Source organism: Esox lucius, chromosome 14 (assembly GCF_011004845.1).
Source record: "Esox lucius isolate fEsoLuc1 chromosome 14, fEsoLuc1.pri, whole genome shotgun sequence".
Classification (NCBI taxonomy): Eukaryota; Metazoa; Chordata; class Actinopteri; order Esociformes; family Esocidae; genus Esox; species Esox lucius.
Genome location: NC_047582.1, coordinates 29824858 through 29852360, shown reverse-complemented (window position 1 = coordinate 29852360; position 27503 = coordinate 29824858). Strand labels below are relative to the sequence as shown.

At 41.7% G+C, this 27503-nt stretch overlaps 1 protein-coding gene across 2 annotated transcripts in view; it reads left to right on the top strand.

The window, feature by feature from the left end:
• The window catches only part of LOC105021765 (nuclear receptor subfamily 6 group A member 1-A), a 128373-nt gene extending 111802 nt beyond the window's left edge, over positions 1-16571 (top strand). For both annotated transcript variants that reach the window (XM_029125270.2, XM_029125272.2), the window contains 8 exons: positions 1442-1672; positions 7196-7251; positions 8928-9094; positions 9995-10222; positions 10544-10798; positions 11525-11646; positions 11929-12081; positions 12506-16571. In XM_029125270.2, the coding sequence (XP_028981103.1) occupies positions 1442-1672; positions 7196-7251; positions 8928-9094; positions 9995-10222; positions 10544-10798; positions 11525-11646; positions 11929-12081; positions 12506-12642 (1349 nt within the window). In that variant the 3' untranslated portion in view covers positions 12643-16571. The remainder of the gene's footprint in view (positions 1-1441; positions 1673-7195; positions 7252-8927; positions 9095-9994; positions 10223-10543; positions 10799-11524; positions 11647-11928; positions 12082-12505) is intronic.
• The last annotated feature ends 10932 nt before the right edge of the window (positions 16572-27503 follow it).

Here is a 27503-nt window from a genome sequence, read left to right as displayed (position 1 = left end):
TTACCAACAACTTATCTCTAGGCCAAGTATCACAGGGTGTTGAATTTGAATCTCTGAAGGGGTTGTGTGTGTGTGTGTGGTTGAGGTGTGGGGGGGTGGTAGTGTCTGTGACAGATGCAGAATGACAAAAAAAAACACACAAACACACACGTATGGAAATAAGTTTGATACCCCTTCTGTGAAGAACCCTGGAGGTTTTTCCGAGGTAGCTGAAGTTAATCCACAGTTGGTCATAAGCAAGCCTCCATTTCTTACGCGCTCTCGTCCGTACATTTCATCCCGGTGCCTCTGCTCATCCATGTTACCTTACTTTCACACAGAGAAAGCCCACGTTGCATTCGTTCACCATTTCCTCTCACGGACTTACATTCTGTCTCCAGTTTGCTCAGTGAGTGTGGCTACGTCCTACTGTAGTGTGGGAATCACAGCCCCTCAGCTTTTGTGTGTGTGCATAAATAAAGCCTTCCAGCACCCACTTATGTGTGCCAAAACCAGTGGTGGAACTCAAAATGGTTTCCATACCTTCAGACATGTTGTACCGTAAAGAAGAGGACTCCGTTAAAACCAGAGTGGCAAACTTAACAACAGTTTTTAAGGTCAACAGTAACTCCTGCCTGTGTGAAACAAACTGGTCTCGTTTTCTCTGGACCGGTCTGGTTTAGTCCGGACGGCTCATACCCATCTTCCTTTATCACGCCTCATATTTCCTGGCATTAGAACCCAGGTCTGTGGGCATGATGATATCAGACGCCAGCCGGCATGGCAATCAAGCAGCTTCTTAGCCTGGTTCTGTCGGTGCGCTGGTGACTCCGGTCAGCCGTGTTCACCCTATCTGACATGACAGCTCCTAGCGCTCGCGGCCATGCGGCTACTTAGGACTGACACAAAATGGCGTGCTTAAGAGGGAGAACAGGAGGAGAACAAGTCTAATGTGGCAGGAACAGGAATAGTGATGTCCTACTAACGCTAATTTAAAGTAATGAGATAAAGGAAGTCCTTTTTTAGGCATTTATTTTATTGTTTTGTCCCTCTGCAGGACGGGATGAAAACCCTCAGACCCATTTCTATGAAGTCACTATGGTTTTGACAATCACAGTCTTGCAAGTGAAATAGCAGACCCCAGGAGGGGCTTTTGACGTCGAAAAACGCTACATTAATGCCCAGCCGAGTCCATGAACGCAGCATTTGGGCAGTGACACTGGTCCTGTTGTTTTGGCTCTGGCACACTGGGTTTTGAGGTGAAACCATCCGAGGTTAGAGGGTGCTCCACGTAAACCCATGGAGCAAACGAACCTCTGGAGAGCGATACGGAACTGTAAATAAATTATTTCTCTCACTGTCCTCCCCACCCTCCTTTTCCCCACTTCCTCCTTTGCTTTCTCTCTTCCTATCCCTCCACTGTTCTCATCTCTCATCCACCCCCCCCCCACTCCCCCCTCAGATGACCAGGCTGACCCCCGCTCGTGCCTCATCTGCGGAGACCGCGCCACCGGCCTTCACTACGGCATCATCTCCTGCGAGGGCTGCAAGGGCTTCTTCAAGCGCAGCATCTGCAACAAGCGCGTGTACCGCTGCAGTCGCGAGAAGAACTGCGAGATGTCGCGCAAGCAGCGGAACCGCTGCCAGTACTGCCGCCTGCTCAAGTGCCTGCAGATGGGCATGAACCGCAAAGGTAGGGCCCGCGCCGGGACATCCTGGGCGGGGGGGCGGGGGGGTGTGGGGGGGGGGTGTTTCTGGTGACGACACTGTGCTGCGGTCATACTTCTACCCACTCGCGTCATTGGTGTGTGCTCTGTGCGTGGACATACGGTTATGGCCGGTGTGACATCACGTGGCAGTGGGTGTGTTTCTTAGTTCCCGTCAACACTGAAACATTGTGCTACAGCTGTAAGGCTGTTACTCGGCTGGTGTAAATGCAGAGTTTTGTTTGTGGGACAAGGATCTTTTCAGCCACACAAATTGGCAAAATAAAATGCATATCTAAATCAGTTCTTGACTGTGCTGCACGTAAACGGCATGGATTGGATTCCGCTTTATTGTCACTGAGCAGTACGAGTACTGTACAACGAAATGCAGTAAGCATCTGACCGTAGTATAACAGTGGAAGGAATTATGAGGAATCAAGAAGGAAAGAAAAGAAAGGAAGCACAATTACAAGGAACGGATTATAGGAAAATATGGTACATTTCTGACTGAGGGCAGCATGTGGGGGATTAGAGAGGTGTTTCATGATCATGTGAAAGCTGTGCAGGCCCCTTTAGTTAGTTTCACCAAGAGCTCGGGAATGTCCCAAATACAGTTTCCCGGGACACAGAGGAGGTCTAGTTTTAAAAAAAGTATCTATGAGCAAGACTATTATTGATGATTTCACAATAAATGTGAAATTGATATATTTGTGTGAAATTGATATATTTCCCATGTGAAAGCAGTGTAATCTACAGTACATCCTCTTACACTGAAAGACTCACTTTACCAAAGATATAGGTCAGATTTTGCTTTATTGATAGCAGCATACATATGTGGTGCTGAGCTAGTTCAAACTAACGACCTCTCCTGAGGTTATGCACGATTCATACAAATGATCAATCTTTTCTTTCTTTTAATTGATTTATTTATATAATCAATAATCAATCAATACATCTATTTATATATTTTATTTATTTGTATTTATGACAGTGACTGTCAAAGAAGTAAAAGTACCGCACAAGTGTTTCCAAGGAGCCATATTTACAGTTTTTACTGTACTACTTAGCATAAATGACCAGAAGACCTCTGGAGTCGATGTTTTAAGTTAATGTTTCAAATGAAAAATGTCTACAAAATTGTTCAGAGTGCCTGATACAGTCCGCATTTAAACTTTCTTGCTGGTCTGCCTCTCAGCTAGACACTCCCAGTAATATCCCCTCAACCTAAACCACCTTGGACTAGCTAATACTACTCTGGTCTTGTTTGGTAAAGGATGAGGAGTAAGAGACAAGTCGTGTTATTGTTTAAAATCAGTGCCCATTTGATTTACATAACTGTTAAACTACAGCTCTGGAAAAAATTAAGAGACCACTGCACCTTTTTCTTTCCTTTCCAAAGAAGGTTGAGTGAGGAACAGAAGGGTTAAAATTAAGAGACCACTGCAAAGCAAAAAAATTAAGAGACCACTGAAACACATGAACTGATCCCTTGGCAACAGCCCTCGTGCATGAGCCTGGAACACCTTCCGTTGAATGTTGGCCATAATGGAGGGATTTTACTAATGCACGTTTTTGTCATCATTTCGTTTTAGCGAATGAAACTACTGCTGTTAAGTATGATCAAGTCAACATATTATGATTGCATTACGTTAGCCTACTGGCTGCATACAGGCGCAGAAAAAATACTATGTAACAGTATAATTTTAACTGTGGCTAATGTCTATTTTGGTTAACATGGAGAACAATACTGGCTGTGGAATTAGTAAGATATATGTTAAATTACGTTAGTTAACTTTTTAGAGTAAACATTTTATGTTTAATATATATTTTTTGGTAGTGCATAGTAGGGTAACATGGGGCAAGACCCACCCGCCCCCCATGTAACTCTCACAAAAAACACAATGTCACCATTCTTTTTTTCAACACCTCCTTTGGCTGCTACTAGTCTTAATCAACTACAAATTTCCTTTGTATCATCACACCTACTCAGCCAACTATTAAAAAAGTTTTCTTCTGTATCTCATTTTAGGGACTGCTGGGATTTAAAACATTGCCTTATTTCAACAATAATACGTTTAGTTTAACTGTATGAAATGGCATGTAAGTAAAATGTAAGTGGTTGAAAAAACAGGGCCAATTCTTAAAATAGCTTAGGCATTCTCTTCTATTGGGATAAGATTCCCCAGGGGGCAACTAACACCAAGGGGGGGGGGGGGGGGGGGCATCTTACCACAGTAGCTAGATAAAATTTGTTATTAAATACAAATCTGTCAAATGTAGACATTTATTTTTACTTTATAATCCATTAACATAAGCATAGCCATCTTCAAAATACAAAAGAAAATCCCTAAACTTTTCTTTTTTGTTTCATTAAAAAGACATTGATCTTAAGGGGGGTGTAAAGCATCGTATTACCCTAAGGTAACCTAATATAACATATCCACTGTAATATGTTACGTATTCGCCTGAAACCCCGTTGAAAGAAGGGTCGACTAAACCTTCCGCGGATTTGGGTTGAAGAGTCTCGGAACGAGATAAAAAATATACCCAATTTTACATCTTCCTGCCCAACGCTCTCCTGTAAATGTTTAGCCCCACAGCCAGAGAGCTTCATCCTTAACCCACGTAGCTCAAATGGCCGGGTCCACAGCTGCCGAGTTGCGGAGCAGCTGTAACCCTCTCAAAGCATTAATCATCAACTGCCAAATTGAATGACAGCGTGCCAGTGTCAATGAATGGCAGGCCCGAAAACCATAGAGAGATGAGGATAAAGAGATCGACAAAGAGATTGATAGGTTGATATGCACAGATGAAGACGAGTAAAAAAAAAACAGTTAAGGATAGGAGAGGGCAAAGCACATTGAGATTAGATTCACTGTCGTGCTGCGAGAAGGTAGGATCGGGTAGTTTTGAGAGGATAACAACGATTATGATGATGGTTGGCAGGCCGTTACCCCTGATATATACAAACAATGCACCTGGGAGAGATTTCTTGTTGTCAGTTCCAGTCAGATTCTATTATGGATGTATTGGATGACTCCACCCCCTTCGCTGTCTGTCTCCTCAATAAGTAACTGGAGTTGACATCACCGTCATGGTAACGTTGTGAATAGGACACTACTCATCATATGATCCTCCATCATCCCCCCTTTCGATTAGCAGTCATTTACTCTTTTTTTTTTATTGGTTAAATCTTGTCACTGGATTGGATTTGCTCTCGGGACACATGTAACCGTTGTTTTAATCTCAAGTCAATTTGACATTTCAGAGGTAATTAAAATTAAATAACAAAATGTTTTATTTAATTACGCCAGTACCGAGTTCATCAGGTGTAGGCCTACACTGATTATTGTCACTCCTGTCAGCTGTCAGTGCAAAAACATGAAGACTGCGACACCACCGCTACGATCCTGGAGCAGCAGTGATATCAGACACTTCTCCCCTGAATCAAAATTGTCACCTCTACGCACCATGAAACAACGTGTTCTTGCATCCAGATAATAGACCCCGAGCAATCGAGACGTACTTTCCGGTTCTACGTTATATCTCTACACACCGACACTTTGATCGTCGATATTCGAAAAGATAAGAACGTGCAGCGCCAAAATCCAAAGAAGAGGCGGCCGGCACCCGTTGCTATGATATCTCGATATGCAAAGTTATTGATAACAATCGCCTTTCAGTTTGCCACGCCTAACAAGAAGAAGGGGAGAGAATGAGGGAGGCCTTAATCGGCTGGTTCATCTTAAATCCCCGAGGCGAAGACTCGAATTAGACGACGACGAACGACAAGCGTTATCTGATTTGAACGGGCTCTAACTAGCACCGGTGAGACCAGCAGGTGCTCACTTCCAAGGACTGTGAAGCACCTTAAGCAATATAAATATAATCCACTTACAGCGTGTAGTCATTGCAAATATGTGGCTATGAGTATGACCTTGAAGTACACAAAAGTGTCCTTTATTTTGGTGGTACCTTTAAACTAATGGGTTCATATGAGGAGAGCTGACAGGTGGCAAACGACCCCCCCCCCCCCACACCAGCGTTTCCCTGCAGAATACTCAGGAATTTACCCCAATTAATTCAAAAGTCTGCATTTGAACCATTACCATGGCTTGTCTGCACAGTAGTAACAAACAACTGCAGCATTCCCCGTGAGAGTGTTTAGTTTTGGCCTGGTCTGATATTGCAGTGGGGGACCGAGTTTGGCTTTAGGTACTACATTTAGTGGCCCCGAGTGGTCGCTTTACAGAACACACCCAGAACAGCTCCATTTTAAGTGTTGGGGACCTTTGTCAAGTCAACACAGCCTGACCAGTATGTGCATGAGTGATCGTGAGAGCAGATTCAAACCTGTTCCTATACCTTGTCTGTCAGATGAAATGGTCCTCAGCTGAATAGGGTCTGACAGCATCAAGTGATTATCAAGGAACATGTACATCTTCATATTCGTCTTTACTCTGTTTGTTCCTCTTTGTGCCTAGATAGAATAGGCCTAAAGCGCCCTCTACTGGATCTGTCAGGAAAGATGGTTGATGGCAACTATAACCTAACCTTTTTTCTAACCTTAACCTCTTTCTCCTAACTTCAAAAATTAAATTTTAAACAAACCACTTGCTGCGAAGCAGGGTAGTTCGGGGGTAGTTATATCATTCCCTAAGTGGTGTTTCATGATAATCTTGACATGCTTCTTATTTTATTTTAAATGTTTTACTTCAGACGCATGAACACACACGTTTCCTTTAACTGTGAATTAATTGCATAGCTCAATTTCACTAGGTCCACTATCCAGTAGCTCAGATCACATTCTAGATTTGTTCTAGTTTTTTTTAAGTATCTATAACACGTATCCTTCTTTTTGAATTTCCTAAGTCAAAACCTGATACCTTTTCTCCCCACTAGAGGGTGCCATGTCCATTTCTCAAATCTCAAAGCTCAGAATCCACTACCTTTGACATGCTGTAGATAAGCGTTTCCCAACTCCGGTCCTCCAGTAGCCCCAAAGAGTACACATTTTCATTGTAGCCTCAGCCAAGCAGCCCTAATTCAACTTGTCAAAAAAATAATCTGGCCCTCATTGAGCTGAACTGGTTGTTCTCGTCTGGGGCAACAGCGACAATGTGTTCTGTTGGTGGTAGTTGTGGACCGGCGTATGGGACCGCTGTTAAATCTCTCTGCTGTTAAAACTTCCTCTCATCCTTTTCTGTGCCCGGTTTCTGAAATTACTTCAACCCTCTTATGTCACCATCTTTGACTGGGTATTTACATCATTTTGTAGACACTTGTTGCCAGGGTGATTTAAAGTGTTTATTGCATTTTAAAAAAAGATTGCCCCTCCACTCCGTGGGAATCGAACACAGAACTTTGACGTTGCAGGTGCCAGGCTCTACAAGCTGAGCAACATTACATCAAATCCTCTAGGCTATTTAGCTTGGTATGATGTGAAAGCAATCAGAGTTATATCTCATAATGACCTTACATTTCCTTTTCTGCTTTTTGTCTCTCCACAGCAATCAGGGAGGATGGAATGCCTGGTGGAAGGAATAAGAGCATTGGACCGGTTGAGGTAGGTCACAATATATTGCTGATTCTGTTGCCTCAAAACAGAAGAGGTATACCATTTGTCTATTTGAAATTATCTAAATTGGGACAGTACAATGTACCTAGCTAACAATGCATACACAAAAACATTCCCAATTTAGACATTTATTTAATATACTTAAATGCTAATTAACATAAAGCCTGAATGTCTTTAAAATGTTTACATTAATTTATCATTTTAAGAATATGTTTATGTCTAGTTAATGTCAATAATCTAATCAGGTAAATGCGAGGGGGCATTGATTATTTAGTAGGTGACACAGCTTTGCGATTTTAGGTAGTAGAGCGGACTCTGTTATCCAGAGCAACTCTTACAGTGTTGAAAGCGTACATTTTCATACTTACAAAAAGCTCTCTGTCTGGAAACTTTCAGGCATTGATTCCCTCTGGAACGTGACCTAGCAGACGATGTTCTCCTCGAAGACTTCATGTGCACATCGTTGCCCCGTAGTGTCATCTGTATGTCTCAGCAAAAACATGAGACCTGCTTTCATTTGATTTTTTAAAGCTTCCGTCCTCAAGAAAAGAAACACATCACCGTTCCTTCATTCAGTTTGTAATGGCTTATTTGTGGAATATGCTTATCACACTATAACAAATTCAACTCAAAAAAGGACTCCAATTTATTCAGAGCCCAAGTTCATGCATGACATGGTCTTGGAGTGGTTTCACTTTGAAACAAATTTGTTCTCTTCAGGCTATTTCTTTACAGTTTTCCAGCTATTTCAACCTTTTAAATGTTCAGCTCCAAAAATTGCAAAAGTGTTTTTTGAATAATTGAGGCTAGTCTCCATTTTTGAGGTGTACTTTAAAGGAGAGGCCCTGAAAGCAGCTGAGTAGCTGAACAAAAACGAATTGATTGATGATTGATTAATTTTCCATTGATGGCGAAAACCAGACTGTTTTGCTGCATTCCATTTCAGTAGTAGATTGCATTTCCAAATGTTTTAACGGGTCAATAAATGTTCAATAAAAGTTTAAGTTATAGAAAATGGTTCAGTGTTGGCTATTGAAGCTTACGACTAGTAAGGTAGACTTTAGTTTCCCCCAAAAAGAGTCTTATTGTCATCCAAAATCAATTTAGGCTTAATCGCTATTCTGCTCAGTCTAGAAAAACAGCGCCTGAACAGATTAATCGGAAGCCTTTCAGACAGAATAGAAGGGCACCCCTTGTGCAGCAAAATAAAAGTTCACCCGCTTCCCAGAGGCAGAGGGTGCAAGAGCACACGCAAGACATGTCCGTGGGTGCTTGTTTTGTTCTTCAGTCTAATAAGTAGCTCCAGCCTCACTAAATCCACTCACCGCCGCTTATTGATTCCAGCGTTCCCAGCTATACTGACAATGCTGTGAAAGAAACTCTTTCCTGTCGCCGTCTCTGGAACATTGTTAAAATATTTCTATAAAACCCACGTCGCTTCTCATGAGTACATTTTAGTAGGCTGCATAGCTGAATAAAAAATGTTTTTAAAAAAACGTTGACAATGGCCTATACCATGTTTTAATCGTCAGACATACTGCCTTTTGTTTATACAGGGACTAATGCGCCCCAATCAATAACCCTACGCTGTATTGAATGACCAGAGAAAATGAACAGAGGCTTCTCTTAACGCCCTCCTCCTTTCCTTTACGTTTCTGCAATAGATTTCGAATGAAGAAATTGAGCGTATTATGACAGGCCAGGAGTTCAAGGAGGACACTGGTCTGCTGGAGCACACCTGGGCGAACAATGGTGACAGTGACCACAGTTCCCCCGACAACGGTGTTTCTGAGGGCAACCATCCCTCGCCTGTGTCCACCCTGTTGTCCAGGTGAGATGCTGTTTTAGGGGTACAGCCATTTCCTTGAAGGGTAAAGGTTAAGTGTAAAGGTCAGGGCAACGACCCGGAAGAACCCAATGTTTTTTAATCAGTCTCCTAATAACACTATCTATATGTGACACTGTCCTGTAAACAGATACATTTTTCAGTTTCATGACGCTTCTGAATTCTTCATTGCCTGCCTACCAGTTCTAGTAATTGTTTTTTGATTCGTGTTGTTATGGAATTGAGAAAAGATTACACTCGGGTTAAAATGTAAGGTCACACATTTCCCTCCTGAACACATTCATGGGAGAATTTGATGCTCCTCACTCCCGGATTCTCAGTCAGTTTGTTGCCGCGGAAACAGTGCACAGGCTTTTCATTCCTCTGCTGCTGCCATTCCACAGTGATAAATTATTATTTCTGTGTGATAAAGCTTGGAGCTTTGTCATCATTTTGTCATGCTTTCCATTGCCTGTGTTTAAAAAAAAATACCTATATATATTTTTTGGGTGAAACAACCACGCTGCCCACACTGTGCCACTGTTTCTGTAACGCAGAGTAACTGTTTCTGTAACGCAGAGTAACTGTTTCTGTAACGCAGAGTGACTGTTTCTGTAACGCAGAGTGACTGTTTCTGTAACGCAGAGTGACTGTTTCTGTAACGCCGAGTGACTGTTTCTGTAACGCCGAGTAACTGTTTCTGTAACGCCGAGTAACTGTTTCTATAACGCCGAGTAACTGTTTCTGTAACGCCGAGTAACTGTTTCTGTAACGCCGAGTAACTGTTTCTGTAACGCCGAGTAACTGTTTCTGTGGATGCTGTGTAACTGTAATGAGTCATGATTGTATACTAGAGTAAGTGTGCTCTAGCAACTGCACCCAACGTGTTTTCCTTCATCTTTACAGCCGATCCCTGGAGATGAATGGCTACACTGCTACCTACCGGGACCAGTACGTGGGCACGCCCTTGTCCTCAAACTACCAGTTTCTGCCACACCTTTTTGGCTATGCACAGTCAGGCCTCATGCCAACCCCGGCCCGCAGCCTGTACCCTGAATCGCAGACCCTCGTCTCCCAACTGGTGGCAGCCGAGGACCTTTCTCCCCTGGGGACCCCAATGCTAATTGAAGATGGGTAGGTGTCAGAAAAAGGTTTTGATACTATGCATTGTTTTCTTTTGTTAGACTTTTTTAGGTTATGGAGTCTTTGTTGTTTTGTCTGCTTAAGCTCTGTTTTCTGTCTCATCGGTTGGATATTTATGTTTTTGTTTGTCAAACTTTTATTGTGTATTGGTGTGAAGCCAGATGCTGCTCTTGGTCTTGTCAGCCATTTTGTGACGCGTGTATTACAAGTCAGATCTGAAATCCTAACAATCACCCTTTTACCTGTTAGTTTTTTTTGGTTCTAGATTGTGAAGAAGGCATTTCATGTGCCCGTCTCCCATGTGTCCCCTAGATACAGGGTGACCCAGGTGGAGCTGTTTGCCCTGCTCTGCCGGCTGGCGGACGAGTTGCTGTTCCGGCAAATATCCTGGATCAAGCGGCTCCCTTTCTTCTGCGAGCTGTCCATTGAGGACTACACCCGGCTGCTCAGCGCCACCTGGCAGGAGCTCATCCTGCTCTCCAGTGTCACCATCTACAGTGGCCAGATCTTCGGCGACCTGGCCGAAGTCACCGCAAAGTACTCTCCGTCTGATGATGAGTTGCAAGGGTAAGAGCAGCCGCAGGATCTTTGTGTCTCCGGGTTCTTGAGTCTGAGAACGGGTCTAGTTTTTGGTTTCCATGGCGTTTGATCTTAGGTCTCCGGGTTCTTGAGTCTGAGAACGGGTCTGGTTTTGGTTCCACGGCGTTTGATCTTAGGTCTCCGGGTTCTTGAGTCTGAGAACGGGTCTGGTTTTTGGTTTCCATGGCGTTTGATCTTAGGTCTCCGGGTTCTTGAGTCTGAGAACGGGTCTGGTTTTGGTTCCACGGCGTTTGATCTTAGGTCTCCGGGTTCTTGAGTCTGAGAACGGGTCTGGTTTTTGGTTTCCATGGCGTTTGATCTTAGGTCTCCGGGTTCTTGAGTCTGAGAACGGGTCTGGTTTTGGTTCCACGGCGTTTGATCTTAGGTCTCCGGGTTCTTGAGTCTGAGAACGGGTCTGGTTTTTGGTTTCCATGGCGTTTGATCTTAGGTCTCCGGGTTCTTGAGTCTGAGAACGGGTCTGGGGCTGAGTTCTGGGAGAGAAATATTGATAGAGGGGTTTTCCCAGACCTACATCTTAGTTACACCTGGACTAACAACCATGTTAATTTATGAACATCTAATGTTTTTTTTGTTTGTCAGTAATTTAATCTAGGGTACATTATAAAAAAAAGTAGTGTTACTACTGTATTATTATCATTTTTTAACTGTTTAGTTGTATCTTATTATAACATTAACTTTTCTCCCCTCTGACAGGTTTAGTGAAGATGGAATTGACGTGATGGAGAGATTGATTTACCTGTTTCGCAAATTTCATCAGCTGAAGGTTAGCAACGAGGAGTATGCCTGTATGAAAGCCATCAACTTCCTCAATCAAGGTATTTTTTATTTGTTCTTTTTCATGCCAATTTTACATCTAAACTAATTTTGTTGGAAGGGCCAGGCTGTTTTGTAACATCCTGACCAGCCAGGCCAGTCTATACAATAGTAAAACTTTTATCGAACGTGAAGCCTGCATAATGTACATAATTAGAATTCATATTCAATCCAACCAAATTCACGTCAAGATTTGTCATCCCTTTTTGAAGTGTGAAGCCTTCAGGGCAGCAGGGACTTCCATACGTGTTAGTCACAGATCCTTTACCTCTTGCTGTGTGCAGATATACAAGGCCTCACCAACGTTACCCAGCTTGATCAGCTGAACAAGCGCTACTGGTATGTCTGCCAGGATCTGACCGAGTTCAAGTACCCCCACCAGCCGAAACGCTTCCCAGAGATCATGATGTGTCTCCCCGAGATCCGCCACATAGCGGGTGAGGACATACCGCAGGTCAAAATGGGGACCTAAAAACTAGATCCTTTACCGTTCTGCTTGATAGACATTTTGATTTCCAGATTCACGGTTCCAGTATATGCATCTACTGTGTCTAGAAGCAGGCAGATTGGGGTGATTCTTAGTTGACATTCTGGAGGTGGCTTGGTGTTGGTGAGCCTGGTCTTGTTAGTGTCTTTGGGACAGGTGGCTGGATGATGTGGGCTGCAGCACGGATTTCTTGGTAATGGATCACCAATACTGCCCGACTGAGGAGAGGTTTTTAAACCGTGGGCGATTTGGGTGGAAGGCGACCAGTGTTGATTTTGCATTTGTTACTGCTCTTTTAATTAAAGCCGTTAGTCTAGTGCCACCAGTCATATGTGGTTTCTGTGCTTACTCTTTTGGATGCCTTGTCCTTTCAGGGAAACTGGTGAATGTTCCCTTGGAACAACTTCCCCTGCTGTTTAAGGCCGTCCTGCACTCCTGCAAGTCCAGCATCAACGCCCTCCGAGCAGGCACCGCCCTCTGCCTGACAACAGGCCCTGTCCCCGGCAACTGAGCCACACCTCTTTCCAAAACCCACCTCCCACCTGATAGAGGGGAGTGGCTTCCTTCTTTTATGAATGTAACAGCTATTTTTAACAGAATTGTTTTCTTATATGTATTTATTACACGACAGAGCTGAATGTATTCTCATCTACGCTGGGCGCACGCCTCTGCTAAAGGAAATGCACATCTATTGCATTGTTCACAAGTGTAAGTGCAGTCTAGAAATGTGTGAAGTGTTAACACGGTTAGAGTTTTCTCTTTTTCCCCAAACAGATTTCCAATATTTGTTTTTTTTTTCTTTGGTGTTCCACTTGAAAAACCTCAGGAAGTATATGTTGTGATGGACCCATGCCTTTTTCAATGAAAATGTAATCCCAAAAATCCAGTCCTTGTTGTGTTTGTACTATTCTCATCTACGTGAGATATACTTCCCTGTTGAAAGAAGAAGAAAAAAAATCTATGTCGCTTTAATGACTGTCTCCAAAGACAACTCAATAACCAGGGGAATTGAGTTTTAATATATACTGCATGCTGCACATTTTGCTTTTTAAGGTTGTTGTTGGAGATGTGCTACTACATGTTCTCCTGGTTCTGTAGGGAGGGGTTGAGATTACGTACTGGGATATCTTCTGAAACACTTCGGCCGATAGTTTCTCCACTGGTGGCTTGTCTCCAACCACTATGTCAGCATCAAGTGGGGTCGAATAAAAAAAATCTTCTTCAATCACGTTTGTACTCGTGCCTTTTGGCGAGTAGTAATGAAATATAGCCAAAAATTATACGGGTATTCTTGAGGCTGATTATATGCAAGTATGTGGAAGTGAAGGTTATTTGTAAATGTTTTCCACTGAAGTTGAAAGATTTTCACGCGGAGGATGGCATTTGTTGGCCTTTCTTGATAAATCAATCGCTTGACTAAAGGAACACTCTGGAATTGGTGATGATAGGCTGGTAAAATGCTGCCGTCCCATTCGACCTTCTCCTGAGATGTGCCAGTTACAGCAGACGCCGGGGAGGTGACAAGTGCAATATGCACACTGTTGAAAGCCCAGGGTGTGTTTGTTTTTTTAGTAAATAGATGCTAAATCCTGCCTAATAATGGCAAGTTTAACCAGAGTTCAAGAGTTCAAGTGTGCTCTTACCTTTTTAAGAGGCACGTTTAAAGCAAAATCCCACCTGTGACTTGTAGGCTCACAGTGATTGTTGCGCCTCCACGTGTGTTAACAAAGCAGCCCGCGGCCGCCATTTTAGTGTTTTTCTGTTACGTTTTTTTTCACCTGAGTTCGCAAGAGCCTAGGTTTTAAACAGGGTAAGGTGGAGTTTAATATACTGCTTTCGGAATATACTCAGGATCACTTTGTTTATGTGCATAGTGTTAGTACTGTAGTTGTAGGTTTGGTGGGATAACGTCCCCTTGAGTAGATGTCTTCTGGGAAGTTTATTTTTCTATAGGGGAGTTGTTGTAATTGTGTGTTTGTGTTGGGATTATATTGAATAAAAATACTTTTGGGGACTAATAAGATTCCATTTCTGATCATAGAATTAGAAAATATTACAGTTGAATGGGCACAGACCCTCTGATGGGATGAACGGGATAATGACATTTCTGGTCAATTATTTGGAGCTTGGCGATTTGGGTGCTCCGCTGGTGTAAGCCTCTGTGACGGGTGAGAATTTTTGCAGCTCTCATATCTGCCGCAGAGGAGCTGCGGAAAGAGGACATTGTGTGTAGAGAGATGTCATGTACAGTGTTGACCAGACCTGATCAGTTGTGTAACATCTATACTGTACCGGGAAAAGGTGTAGATCTACAATGGAAGGGAGAAGTGGCAGTCAAGTTCCTAAAAGGCAACCCTCTTAAAACATTCCGAATAAAACTGAATATATGTTATCTCTTGAATGTTTACATATTTGCACCAGACAATGATTAATGTGAAATTACTGTGCCCGATGGTTTTCTATAGATCCCCAGTCAGAGCTTTTAGTGGCATTTTGTCCAGGCCTAGAAGTGCCTCTTATATTGGATATGTTGTTGAACTCTTGAATAGGAAAATGGATGCCTATTTGTAAATGTATTAGCTTGATCTCTACGATGTCCCATTTTGGTCTGTTTTTATTCAATGTTTTTTTTTTTGGTCATTTTAAATGTTGTTTTTTGAGAATGTTTTGCATATCATTTTACTTCAATTGTTTTAAGTGAAGGGGAGTAGGATTTTGTTTTTAGATGAGGTAGCCATCTTGAAGGTGCATGGTTTGTGATGCATGTGTTGACCTGTGTGGGCGGGCCTTTCTGTCAGTCAGTGGTGTCTGGTTTTCAATTGGCACCTGGCAACTCAGGGAATAAAACTGACAGAAAAGATCCACCTATTTGCATATCATGTAATGTTTTGTATTTCAGAATCTGTTTTTTTTTGGTACTGATTGACCAGAAAGAGCCCACTACGTAAGGATTTAAATTCCCCAGAGCCCAAATCTACCTCTTTTTATAGTTCATTTCAGCAAAAACTACTGAACTCATCTGTTAAGCAAAAGCTTTGTCCATCTGTGGTTCCATCTCTTGGTTAACTTTTCACTTTATTATTTGGTCGTGTTTCTTGATATGGTTTTGGTTCACAATTGAGATTTCGGATGTTAGTTCGTACGGCTTGGGATTGCCAGAAACTTCACGATACAACATTTTCAGGTACAGACACTATAACTGCGATTTTCACGATTCTGAATGTTGATTAAATGTTCCAAACATCTCTCATTGTGTGTCCGTGGTAGAGGGAACAAAGGGCCATGAGAAAAATGGTTTGGATTAGACATGGAAATATAAATTGACTACCTATTTAAAAGCAAGTTGGAGAAAGAATTTTGATAAAAAGAACACCTATGTTTGGCTGTGGATGTAGCAAACAACCACAAAAATCATAGTGCAATTTTGTCCACACTATATACAATTTGTTGTGAAAGACAATATCACAATATGTTTCAATATTTCCTCCCGATCACTGAGTTAGTAGACCAAGGTGTTTTTATGGATGTGGTAAAAGTCCATAACCACTAAGTTTAAAAAGAAGTTAAGAATAGGGCCATATCATTTACACAGTTACATTTATGTAAAAATAAATCTTTGCTGCGCTGTATTACAATCAACACTGTCTTATTTGTGGAAACACTTTTTGGGTCTTATGCATAAGTCTTTATAAACTGTATAAACACCGTGCCAGCACAACTCACTCCCCATTTGTGACCGCCAATGTTAAAAAATTGTATTGTATTTAGCAAATGAATGTTCTCACCCTTGATCAAATGTATCAATCAAAACAAAAGGTTTTGAATTCCAGTGAATGTCTGTATTAGGTGTCATGTTTTGTTGGGTCAGGCACAATGCTTTATATTTGTTTATATTGGTGTTCTAGGTGTTATAAAGTTGCAAATGAAGAAATGTACAAGATATGTGATGTTCTACTGTTACTGGTTGTTTGTTAAAGCTAGAATTGTTAATTGAAAAAATAAAGTGCTTGGTTTTTGGGAAAAATCTGAGGGATGGGCCATAAGAAATATAACCACTCAAAGTCATAGACTGTCGAAAGTTAGTCCTTGCCGATATAAGATCAAAGTATAGTTTAACCATGTTTTGAGGCTTTAGCTTTTAATTGTTTACATATAATTATTTTGCAAACATTGGAGTGAAACAAGCTCATTGTGATTTTGAGTTCTCGGGCACAACACTATAATAATACTCCATGCTCCACAGTTATTTTCTTTAAGAATCAATGGGTATATACTAAATAATGAATCCATAACAAACAGAACGTCTAAGGATTTTATCTTCAGCCTTCATTGCATTGTGGCTTTTCTTATTTTTTTTTGGTTTACATGTACCTGACTAACTTGGACCACCGGTGGCTGTATTTGAAGCATGCGTAGATTGTCAAGACTTGAAATGTAATAAAAGTGAACATTATGCAACTGTGCGAACAAGGACGCAGTGTGTTTACTCTTCTACCTTTGCTCCAAAATATTTATAACATCAAAAGTAGGACGGCAGGAGAACAGCCTCAGCTTATTTAGGATGTGCTCTCAGCAGAATCTCTTCAAGTGTGTCCTCGTTTGCTTCTCGTGAAGATCCTTGACCTTCCACTCCCGATTGGTTCTCCCAGTCTTTTGAGACGGCATGAGGCGAGCACAAATGAACAACCAATCACACAGGGTTGCTTATTTTAAGAGGCATCTGCGTGGTCCTTCCAAATAAAGCTGGTAGCCCGGGTCAAAGAGGTTATATAAGTCTAAACACGGTGGGATATTGGCAAAGTGATGGGCGTACTTTGTTAAACTGAAGACCTCAAAATAAAAGAGCGGGTCTAAGAAACGCTGAGTCGTCGCAATAAATCGCCAAGGCAGGTTTTCCTGTTCGACAGCAACATCCTTTCACTGGATCCTCCCCTTCCTGTGGACAGGGCAGAAAACCGGGTGCCATTTTTAGCGTGTTCTCGTCTTCATTAACCTGTCTGAGCCAAGGAGAAATAATGCCTTCCCGTACGATGCCAAATCGAGCTCTCTTACCAGGGCCACTGACAGCGTCACTGACTAGCACAGCACCGGGGAATTCAATTAACATCTGGCCAGAGGAAGTCAAGGCCTTCACAGCCACTCCAATGATAAGAACAAAAATCACTCATCCGAGATCTGCCTTAAATAAGCCGTCTAAACTGTTTGTGGATAAAATTGTACTGGAATTGAAAACGATAGGAACTTTTTCTCAGTTCTGACCTTTAAGAAGATCCATTGACTCTACACGGTCATGGATTCTTTTTTTCTCACTTTTCAGAACATGTTCGATAAAGACGCACGCGCTTGTTAAATCTCCTTTAGTTAAGTAACACTTTACCTGCTACACACCATTTCAAACCTCCCCTGGTGCAAAAGTTTCCCAGCTAATTCCCAGAAGGATCCTCTTCCTCTTCCGCCAATGTCCAGTGGGTCAAGTGGCGGCAGAATTGTTAGGCCTATTTATAAAGCCGCCTCCGCCCACCAATTATTACAGGAAGTGACGGTGTGTTTTTTTGGCCGGATCATTCCACTCTTCCTGTGAAATCCTCCAACCCATCTGTGGAAGGGAACTCAGAGGCGCAGCTTGTCCTTTAAGAACATAATCCTTTAGAGGATTCATAATGAAGCGTAATGTCCTTTTGGGCATTACCTGCACCAAGCTCTAGAACAAGATATTGTGCATAGGTGTTGCAAAGGTGGACGTGTGTGTTTTGTGTGCCATTGTGGTGAACTTGAAGATGCTCTGGTGTGCCCCCTGGTGTTAAGTACCTCTTAATACAGGGTTAGATACGGGGTTAGATGATGAAGCTGTGTAATGGTATGCACACCTGTAGGGCTACAGAAAATGTCTGTTATTTTTGACCACTGAGCTGAACTCTAGCCTATATGTCCATGCACTGTTTTGTTTACTCTAGGTGCTTGATCAGCAGATGTGTGTGGTAGTGAAGTCCTGGTCTTTAAGTGGGACTAAATATCTGTTGAGGAGGAATTACACCAAGGACGCATTATAGCGCATGTATACTTCGCTTAAAACACAAATCTAATGTGTTCTTAGCTTATCGTGACAAGCTCGCTTCAATATTCTCAGTCGGAGGTGACACAAGTTATGAACAACATATAAAACACGGTGAAACCCCATTTGTCCCGTCCCAAGGCTCCGTGAGGTGGCAGAGGTGAATCCCAGCTACGTCAAACCTCAAACATCTCAGGGCCAAAGCAAGTGCATCCTTGCCACAGAGTAACCCTGGCGTGCCGCTTCAGCGCCGCCCAATCACGGGGACGGCAAAGTGGAGTCGAGGGGTCCGAGGGAAGCCGGGAGTTGTCTGCCAGGAATTCACTGGGACAAGGTTACATCCATCTGGAAGCTCAACAACAAGGGTTAAAGAAGGACGGGGGAGTCATTGTTGGATTTTTCACCAGTGATATCGTTATCATTCAGGGTTGTGTGTGTGTGTGTGTGTGGGTTTGGTGTGTGTGTGTTTTCATGCATATGTACATGTGCTGGTGTGTGTGCCGGGTAGGTGGGGAGTAGCACCTGTGTAAGACGCACTCTGGGAGCGTGTCAGGGTGGTTGTGCTGAGTTGAAGATAAGATAAAGGCTGTCATATGCCTGGTCACACATCCTGGTACGCACATCAAGGCTGAGTAAAGAGCAGTCCTTTCAGAATGCCCCATCCACTTGATAACAGAAGTCTGTTCTGCCTGGCCCAATGTTGTTGGTCCAGTGCTTGTTGCTTGAAAACTCAAATACTATGTCTGGGATTCAAAGAAACTGCTACGGTGCCTAAAGTTATCCTATTCTAAATATGTAACGACGGTTATGGATTTGGTATTATTTGGTATTTAGGTTTAAGTTATGTTTGTAGAAAGTTCTGATTGCTAAAACCTTCGTTTCACAGTAAATATATTTGGCATGTAGGGTGCCACTTAATTTAATACTTTTTTGAGACGTCCTGAAATTATGATGAAAAATACTGATGAGTCAAATTATCTGACTTCTAATTGAAAACAAAAAGTAAATGATAGGATCCATATGGTAGCCTTCAATGATTTGTAATAAATCATATGTATTAGGTTATGAATGCATCACTTTTATGCATCTTTAAAGGCTGCTAAAAGAAGATGTAGGCTGTTATGAATGTTCATACCAAGTCTTTTAATGTTACCACCTCTTGTCAAAGTTGGTTTGAAAAAAAATATTGTTAAAAAATAGAAAATAGTTTAAGGGTCTCAGAAAGCTTTTACCACAACGACCTTCGCCTGAACACATTTTTGTACACAATTCTGGCTAAGTGCATATTTGGAATGCAGTATACTAAAGAAATGTAGGCCTTGGTAATTCCACGATTAGAGTGTCTTTTATGTCCCTCAGACATTATAGTGTTTACATTTTCATAAGAAAAATCAATTTATTAATTTGATAACATACAAATGCTCTTACTAAAGTAGCCAATGTTCAAAATTCCAATTACAATGAGTTATTATTAATTATTTGACTAACATTTTGGCATACCCCACTCGGTCTGTTCAACTCAACTTCTAAGAGGATTTAACCCACTGAATTTCATCCAAGTTGTGAGCATCATTACTAAGCCCTTTTTAGATTTTTGTTATTATTTTGTTGCATTGGGAAATTCATTCATATGATTACTACTAATTGATTATTACTTATTAAATGTGATTACTGTTCCATATAAATCTGTCTCCCAGGTTAAATGAAAACCCTTCACTATGAAAGCTAGCCAGGTAAAACTAGTCGTTTTTAAATTTTTGTAAAGAAACCTTTATAATCAAATAGTCAAATCTTAGGGCAAATTTGCCCTCCTACCATCAGGCAGGTGGTAGATGCCTCTTCGGACCCACATCAGCAGGCTCAGGAACAGTTTCTTCCCATCTACTGTAACCCTGCTGAACTCTGTGACCCATCACTTACCATACCCCCCGTCGCCTTTCAGGGACCTTGTTGCACTACTCCCTTGTACTACTCTGACACTGCCTTGCTGTGCCTGATAATGGAAGTTTTCAGTGTTTACAGGTACATGTTTACCTCAGGAACCTCACCACTGCTATCCCTGCATTTCAGTTGCAAATACACCTTGTACATTCAATTAGCCTCTTTGCACATTTAGAATTGAAGTTGTGCTTACATTTACCTCGGGATGCTAGTATCTCTGCATCCTGGGTGCACATGCTACCTTAATACATCACTCCTTCATTTACCTCGTTTGCACATCTTGAATGTCTTTTTGAAATTGCCATTTGTACCCAAACAACTATTATCCCACTTGTAACAGACACTATACATATTACTGTACATGTTCTGCCCTCCTCTATTTGCCTTATTGCACATTTATTATTGCCATTTGTACTGCATTTGCCTCATTGCACATCTACACATTCCACTGGTAATATACATATACTTAATACTTGTAAAAACTTGTAAATGTTCTGCCCTCCTCTATTTGCACTTCTAGTTAGATGCTAACTGCTTTTTGTTGTACTGTACTTGTACTGTTCAATGACAATAAAGTTGAATCTAATCTAATCTAATCTAAAAAAAAAGCATAACCTTGTTACTTGTTATGAAAGGATTAATACTTGAGTAACAAATGATCTGACCGGGTGATTGAGGGGGCTTTTCAAGTCAAAACGACTGTTGAACTAGTTACGTTTTCCCATTGCATAAACATGCGTCTTTGGTTAGTAGATCATAATCTAGGCTAATATAAGAAAGACAAGCAGTCTTTAACATAGACATTATCCGGTCTTGTGTTTGACTGATCTTTGCTGGTATATAGACACAAAATTATTCTGATCTATACCTGGCTACAGATCCACGTTCCTGCATAAAACCTTCAACAAATTATCGGTTGATAAACAACTGCTTGCTAAGGTTAAGGTTAAGGTTAGGTTTAGAATAAAGGTTAGGGTAAGGATATAGGTACGGGTTAGGGTAAGGATATAGGGACGGGTTAGGGTAAGGATATAGGTACGGGTTAGGGTAAGGATATAGGGACGGGTTAGGGTAAGGATATAGGTACGGGTTAGGGTAAGGATATAGGTACGGGTTAGGGTAAGGATATAGGTACGGGTTAGGGTAAGGATATAGGGACGGGTTAGGGTAAGGATATAGGTACGGGTTAGGGTAAGGATATAGGGACGGGTTAGGGTAAGGATATAGGTACGGGTTAGGGTAAGGATATAGGTACGGGTTAGGGTAAGGATATAGGTACGGGTTAGGGTAAGGATATAGGTACGGGTTAGGGTTAGTAGATAGTTCAAATGTTACAGAGGGTCAGTAGACAGGCACACTTTTGGGCCTCAAAATTAAGTGTTACCAAATAATGGTTTGTGGTTTCAGCTAGAAGCACAGAAAGAGAAAAGATAAGGTAATGTCAAACCCTTAACTTCCCATTTAAGTGTAAATTAAATTGGTCTGAATGGGAAATACTTGGATTCACTGTTCATTAAACATAAAACCAATAAGCATTTTAAAATACACAGATTGGCATTGGTGCTGATTGTCGAAATTTGCATATCCCAGTATTTGTATCATTCCAATACATTTCCAAGCGCCATAGAAACCCTTCACATGTCATTTTTAAGTATATGCTTTCCTCTAAAACCCTCATTATGGTCTGGAATCGTATGCTTGCAACTGTTTCTTCCGCTGACATTTTTCAACCAACCATTTCAACAAACCATTTCAACAAACATTTAACATTTGAATTAAAGCTCCAAGGGCTAAAATGTAAAATGTTTGAATATCCTCAACTGCCCTTACAACCAAACACCACAACAAGATTAATTGAAGATTAAAACTAAACAATTTTGAGAGCCAGTATATGACTTATGGTAACATATACCACACTGCTACAACACACCATAATAACTCCACACCTGGTCACAACACCATAACCTCTTAACACCATTACCACTACTACCAGTTCAGCTGCCATCACTGCGTCTTGTCCTACTAATAAACACTCCAAGACAGGCAAGCACATCAAATAAACTGCTACAATTGTTCTTTTTTGTTACGCAATTACATTTTTTGAAAGGTGACCTGGAAACATGAACAAAATTATATTCACTATTATTCAACAACGCTCTCATTACCAAAAGAATCCCAGCATTCTGACATGACAGGAAACAATGGTGAAACAGAGCATTTCAATTTAGATCCCATGCCGTTTGAAGTAAAGCCAACCCATATGCTGAAACACCAGTTCCGTCTGCATATCATAAATGGCATAAAGCCCACGCCAAGACAGCATGACCTTGAAGCTGAAGCAGAAGAAGGCACATTTTTTCTTCTAGTGGTGTATTTACCACTACACTGTAGCGATGACCAAAGCCCTGGCATGTAACGCTCTTAATTATTTGGCAGACCTACAGAATCCCCAAACCCCGCAAGTATCCCTGCAACTGTTTTTAGGAACAATTATAAGCTGTGTTATTACTGTAATATGAACTTCCTAACGCATCTTAAGTGAATCTTCTTTAAGCTTAACCGATTGCTGAGCAGATTTCGCACATAGAAACATGTGATGCATGAACGGTTAACACTAACTTTATCAACGTGTAGAATAGGTAATAAGACATCAGGAGGCTAGGACCTCATTAGTGTAACTGCTAAGATCTTGGCATAACTGCAAGGTTTAAAAGGTTGAAACAAATGGTTACCATGATGCTTTTCCTAAACAATGCAATATTAATCATAAGTATTGATAACTTCAGCAGGATCGTATTAGTCTACCCGCCAATTTGCTATGCTGGTATTAGAAGATTGGGGCCAGGCACTCTTTCGAACATTTATCCTGAAATAGTGGGAACACAAAGAGTCAACAGTGTTGTTTTACAAAAACCACGTAACCTTCAAGACAAAACATCTAGGCCCATTTTATGGTGTTAGGGTTTGTAATCACATTTTTTTGCCTTGAGAGGAATGAGGTTAGCATCTGAAGGCTGAACTCAATATGACCCAAAAACATTATTCCTGATATTCTCTGCCACTTCGTTTCGGGAGAGGTTGGTTACGGCTCTGGAAGCTTTCACCAAATTAGTTGGCTTGCAGGTATCACAGAGTTCACTTTACAGAACCTAAACAGCCAATGTTGTTGGGGCAGATTTTGGCTTATTGATTTGAAGAATGCATTAAGTGATCTCATCGTTTCATTCATTGTTGCTTCAAATGATTGTCAGACTTTTCTCTCTGTGTGTTACATTGGAGAATTCTGCCTGAAATATAAATTACATTTGGAAACATTTTGTTCATGTTTTGTTGATAAACTGAGGGGTTGTAAAACACTTCACTTTGGTAAAGACATGTTTTCAGGCATGTTATGGTTCATTGGACAGGAAAGTGGTGGAAAATAAAGGAGGGTGTCTGCTGAAGTGGAAATAGGTCAAATTTGAACCCACAATGCAGCAGTACATGTATACTGGAAGCAGGCTTAGATCACTGGTCAACCTTTTGAGACCGTAGGGTCTGTTAAAAGAAGGAAATTGAAGAAGCACATACAAAGATGTACAACAGAGGTTGACCTTGTCAAAAAACTCTATTTGTGCGTCTTTGTTGCTGAGCACAAAGCAAAGAAGCGTTTGTCGTAAAGGAGGCTGTGTAATTTTCCTATTACCAGGAATAGAAGTTGAGCAATAGCAGCATTGTCCCGGCACAATGCCACAAGACAATACCTCATGCATAATGTTGTTAAACAGACAGCAATGACACAAATTGACTGACATGATCTGGAGACAAGAAGGCGATAAATAGGGTTTCTGTTTTGGTCTTCAATCACTGTCACATTTACTGGTAACTATGATGCCTATTTATCAAATAACACTACATACAGTGGATATAAAAAGTCTACACACCCCTGTTAAAATGCCAGGTTTTTGTGATGTAAAAGAATGAGACAAGGATAAATCACGTCAGAACTTTTTCCACTTTTAATGTGACCTAAAATGTGAACAATTCAATTGAAAAACAAACTGAAATCTTTGAGGGGGAAAAATGAAAAATAGAATCTTACAAATTATTTTTAATTGGGGAAGTGGCTTTTTTCAGAATAAACCAATCACATTCAAACTCAAGTTAAATAGAAGTCATTACACACCTGCCATCATTTAAAGTGACTCTAATTAATCACAAATAAAGTTCAGCTGTTCATTTGCATCTCTGAGCAAAAGTCATGGTCCGCAGAGAGCTTCCAAAGCATCAGAGGGATCTCACTGTTGAAAGATATCAGTCAGGAGAAGGGTACAAAATAATTTCCAAAGCATTAGATATACCATGGAACACAGTGAAGACTGTCATCATCAAGTGGAGAAAATATGGCACAACAGAGACATTACCAAGAACTGGACGTCCCTCCAAAAATGATGAAAAGACGAGAAGAAACCGGGTCAGGGAGGCTTCCAAGAGGGCTACAGCAACATTAAAAGAACTGCAGGAATCCCTGGCAAGTAGTGGCTTTGTGCTACATGTGACAACAATCTCCCGTATTCTTCATATGAATGGGCTATGGGGTAGGGTGGCAAGATGGAAGCCTTTTCTTACAAAGAAAAACATCCAAGCCTGGCAGAAGTTTGCAAAAACAAACATCAAGTCCCCCAAATGCACGTGGGGAAATGTGTTATGGTCTGATGACACCAAGGTTGAACTTTTTGGCCATAATCACCCAAAGAACACCATACCCACAGTGAAGCATGGTAGTGGCAGCATCATGCTTTGTGGCTATTTTCTTCAGCTGGAACCGGGGCTTTAGTCAGGGTTGAGGGATTTATGAACAGTTCCAAATACCAGGCAATTTTTGCACAAAACCTTCAGGTGTCCCTTAGAAAGCTGAAGATGAAGAGGAAGTTCACCTTTCAGCACGACAACAAAGTCCAAATCCACAAAAGCATGGTTTCACCAGAAGAAGATTAACATTTTGGAATGGCTCAGCCAGAGCCCAGACCTGAATCCAATTGAACATCTGTGGGGTGATCTGAAGAGGGCTGTGCACAGGAGATGTCCTTCCAATCTGACAGATTTGGAGCACTTTTGCAAAGAAGAGTGGGCAAATATTGCCATGTCAAGATGTGCCATGCTAATAGACTGCCACCGAAAAAGACTGTGTACTGTAATAAAATCTAAAGGTGCTTCAACAAATAATTAGTTTAAGGGTGTGCACACTTATGCATCCAGGTTATTGTGAGTTTTTTATTTTTCCCCCTCAAAGATTTCAGTTAGTTGTTCAATTGAATTGTTCACATTATAGGTAACATTAAAGGTGGAAAAAGTTCTGACATGATTTATCTATGTCTCATTCTTTTACATCACAAGAACCTGGCATTTTAACAGGGGTGTGTAGACTTTCTATATCTACTGTATTTACTCTAACTGTGTATATGGGTCCTAACATTTCAATGTAAAATCAACACTGTGCTTGCGGCTGATGCTGCTACATGTAAAACGTAGGCGTTGTGCAGTAAGGCCTAATATGTTTTTTAATGCAAGGACATGGTTTGCACCAATAGTATTAGTTCATAACAATTTATAACAAAGTATAATGGTCACAACATCGAGGCCTCGTTTTCCTTAAAAGAGTGGCCTAAAAGTTATGATATATGGGACAAAGCAGGTCTTGAAGACTGGAAGCCTGTTTCCTGTAACCCCCCTGAAACCGAACAGGTATGCATGCCCCCCTAAATGTTAGAAGCAGGTAGATTAGCCCCCCACCCACCCAAACTCACCCAGACTCTAAAAAGTGTAGTCCCAAAATATAAAACGCACGCCTAAGGCCCTTGGGTCTAGAGCTCTGTATTTTCTGTAATTACATCACCAATTTAATATCTATAGACAAGAAGGGAAGATGCGTGTGGTGACCCTGTCGTGTCTCTCACCAGATTGAGCATTCTCCATCTTCAGCTAATTTGTGTGCAATCACTTATTTCTGTCTACCGTATTTAGGCCTATAGCTACAAATATAGGCCAATAAAAGTGCATTTGGGGTTGTCTGATAAGGCTAGTAAAACACTGAACTCACCTCGAATGCTCTGAAATTCAGCAGTCTTTAACATCTAGTTAGACATCTAGTTTGATTGTGAACAATAGTTCAGATGTATTTGAATATACCGAAATGTTCTTTTTCTATGAACAAAACCAAATGCCTAATTTACCTAAAAGCTATATTTGGTAGTAGAGCCAGAGGCACAATCTGCATTATAAACTCTTTTAGACAAGACTGGTAAGCATCAGGATGCAAAACCTTATAAATATCAGGGTTCTAGGACCCTGCCAACAAATACCTAGGGGGCCCAACATGTAGGACACTGCCAAAAAATACCTAGGGGACCCGACATGTAGGACCCTGCCAGCAAATACTGAGGGGGCCCAACATGTAGGACCCTGCCAACGAATACCGAGGGGGCCCAACATGTAGGACCCTGCCAACGAATACCGAGGGGGCCCAACATGTAGGACCCTGCCAGCAAATACTGAGGGGGCCCAACATGTAGGACCCTGCCAACGAATACCGAGGGGACCCAACATGTAGGACCCTGCCAACGAATACCGAGGGGGCCCAACATGTAGGACCCTGCCAACGAATACCGAGGAGGCCCGACATGTAGGACCCTGCCAACGAATACCGAGGGGGCCCAACATGTAGGACCCTGCCAACGAATACCGAGGGGACCCGACATGTAGGACCCTGCCAGCAAATACTGAGGGGGCCCAACATGTAGGACCCTGCCAACGAATACCGAGGGGACCCGACATGTAGGACCCTGCCAACGAATACCGAGGGGGCCCAACATGTAGGACCCTGCCAACGAATACCGAGGGGACCCGACATGTAAGACCCTGCCAACGAATACCGAGGGGACCCGACATGTAGGACCCTGCCAACGAATACCGAGGGGGCCCAACATGTAGGACCCTGCCAATGAATACCGAGGGGACCCGACATGTAAGACCCTGCCAACGAATACCGAGGGGGGCCAACATGTAGGACCCTGTCGCCTAATTCACAGAATGAACCATATTTTATCATATTTAACTTTAAATATGTGGATTTCAGAAGTTCAAATAAATTGAGCCAAAGTATAAACATTTATCCACTCAAAAAGACAATGCTTAAGACGCCCATCATGCCCTGCTGCTGCTGAGACCTACTGCAGCTTGATCACCAGAATAGCTTGTTGCAATACAATAATTCCCAATAAATAATCCCATGCTGCGCAAATACACGTAACACACATTTTTCAATAGTTGGACCGAATGTGTGAATGTCACTTGATGTAGTGAATGTGTGACCTGTTCCTGAGATACCTGTTTCCGGTTTA